Raw genomic sequence first — 2,508 nt, 5'->3', positions numbered from 1 at the left:
TTCCTACTTTGCCGAGTGCCAAATATCGGGCACTCGACAAAGGTAGACTTTGCCGAGTGCCGCACTCGGCAAAGGTAGACTTTGCCGAGTGCCGCACTCGGCAAAGACCAACACTCGGCATATCCATCTTTGCCGAGTGCCAGGCACTCGACAAAGTATAACACTCGGCAAAGCCTCCCTTTGCCGAGTGTCGAGCTCTCGGCAAAGCTAAACACTCGGCAAAGGCTAACCGAGGTGACGGCGGCCACCCACCGTTAGGCTTTGCCGAGTGGTCACCGTTAGACACTCGGCAACGAATTTTTTAAATTTTTTGTTTATTTTCTTTGCCGAGTGCCCTGTCTCTGGCACTCGGCAAAGATTTTTTATTTTTTTTGTTTATTTTCTTTGCTGAGTGCTCTGGCTCTAGCACTCGGCAAAGGTTTTTATTTTTTTTTGTTTATTTTCTTTGCCGAGTGCCCTGTCTCTAGCACTCGGCAAATGTTTTTTTAATTTTTTGTTTATTTTCTTTGCCGAGTGCCAGGTCTGGTACTCGGCAAAGATTTTTTTTTATTTTTGCTCCTAGATTTTTTCTTTAGGGTTTATACAGTGCTTTAAAGTATATGTTAAAATTTGGTTGAATTTTGTGACTTTTTACTATATTTTTAGGATTATTTTTGTTTTGTTGATTTATTTCGCAAAAAGCAAGTTTGAACTGCAAGTGCATCGAATAATGAAATCTAATCATTCGAAAAATGATTGCCACGCTAGTGAATGTGTTTTGAGGCCGTATCCAGGAACTTGTGGGATATTTTTCACATCTTGTTAACGAAACATGGGGACAAAGTTGCGGCCAAAGTGTTTTTAAATTGTATAAAATTCAAACGAATTCAAAAAATCACGAAACTTGTGGATGCATCGTTATATAGCATGTGGAGCCTATGGTAAAAATTTGAAAAAGTTTCGTGCACGTTGTCACGTACGGTGCTTAGAAACCAGGACATCTCCACATGTGATCAAATGATGTCCTCGTTTCTAAGCACCATACGTGACAACATGCATGAAACTTTTTCAAATTTTTACCATAGGCTCCACATGCTATATAACGATGCATCCACAAGTTTTGTGATTTTCTGAATTCGTTTGAATTTTATACAATTTAAAAACACTTTGGCCGCAACTTTGTCCTCATGTTTCGTTAACAAGATGTGAAAAATATCCTGCAAGTTCCTGGATATGGTCTCAAAACACACTCACTAGCGTGGCAATCATTTTTCGAATGATTAGATTTCATTATTCGATGCACTTGCAGTTCAAACTTGCTTTTGCGAAATAAATCAACAAAACAAAAAATAATTCTAAAAATATAGTAAAAAGTCACAAAATTCAACCAAATTTTAACATGTACTTTAAAGCACTCTATAAACCCTAAAGAAAAAAAATCTGGGAGCAAAAAAAAAATTCTTTGGCACTCGGCAAAGGGGGTCTTTGTCGAGTGCTAGAGACAGGGCACTCGGCAAAGAAAATAAACAAAAAATTAAAAAAAAACCTTTGCCGAGTGCTATAGACAGGGCACTCGGCAAAGAAAATAAACAAAAAAAATAAAAAATCTTTGCCGAGTGCCAGAGACAGGGCACTCGGCAAAGAAAATAAACAAAAAAAATAAAAAAAAACCTTTACCGAGTGCCGGCCCGTGGCACTCGGCAAAGGACCTAACATCAAAATGGGCCCCGGCCAGCCCACGCTGGCCAAACCCTACGCAACCGCCTACGCGCCGCCGCACCCGCGCCCGCGCCGCCCTCGCGCACTGCCCAGCGCCCCGCCGCCCGCGCGCGCCCGCGCGCTGCCCGCGCGTCGCCGTGTCGCCTGCGACGCCGCCACGGCCGCACGTGCTGCCACTGCGCCCCGGCCCGCGCTGCCCCAACGCCTGCGCATGCCCACGCCACCCGCGCCGACAGCCGTGCCCGCGCGCGTTGCCCCGGCGCCCCACCCCGCGCCGCCGCTGCACGCGTGCGCTGCCCCGACGCCGGCATCAAGCCCCGCCCCGACCCTCCCCGCCGCCGATTTGCGTCGCGCCGCGTCCGGCCCCGCTTCCCGCCGCCGCGACCGGCGAAGAGCGCCGCACCCGGCCCTGCCGGCCGCTGCCCCGCCGCTCCCCGCCCCGCCACGCCCCACCGAACGACCGGCGCAGAAGGAGGAAGAAGGGGGAGAGGAAGGAGAAAGGAGAGGAAGGAGGAAGGAGGAAGGAGGTTGCCTTCCCGTTCCATTCCCGGCGCCATCTTCCCCGTGTTCCCATCTCGTCGACGCCTCTGTCGCCAAGGTATAATGATGTGCCATTGTGATTGTCGGCCTTTGAGCCATTGTGATTGTCGGCCTTCGAGCCATTGTGATTGTCGGCCTTCAAGCCGTTGTGATCGTCGGCCTTCGTGCCGTTGTTTTTTGTAGGTTTTGGAAACCTCCCCGTGCAGGGGAGGTGCTGCCAAAATTTAGAATTGACCAAAATCTATTTGTTTTTCATGCAGGTGAAGGAAC

The 2,508-nt window shown here is 48.7% G+C and overlaps 1 protein-coding gene across 1 annotated transcript; it reads left to right on the top strand.

Annotated features, from left to right (window-relative positions):
* Positions 1–1,699: 1,699 nt before the first annotated feature.
* LOC136481056 (predicted GPI-anchored protein 58) lies at positions 1,700–2,302 on the top strand. Its single transcript, XM_066478439.1, has one exon. The coding sequence runs from the start codon at positions 1,700–1,702 to the stop codon at positions 2,300–2,302; it is 603 nt and encodes a 200-aa protein (XP_066334536.1).
* The last annotated feature ends 206 nt before the right edge of the window (positions 2,303–2,508 follow it).

Source organism: Miscanthus floridulus, chromosome 9 (genome assembly GCF_019320115.1).
Source record: "Miscanthus floridulus cultivar M001 chromosome 9, ASM1932011v1, whole genome shotgun sequence".
Classification (NCBI taxonomy): domain Eukaryota; kingdom Viridiplantae; phylum Streptophyta; class Magnoliopsida; order Poales; family Poaceae; genus Miscanthus; species Miscanthus floridulus.
Note: the sequence above shows the minus strand (reverse complement) of the source record. Positions and strands in the feature narration are given on the sequence as shown.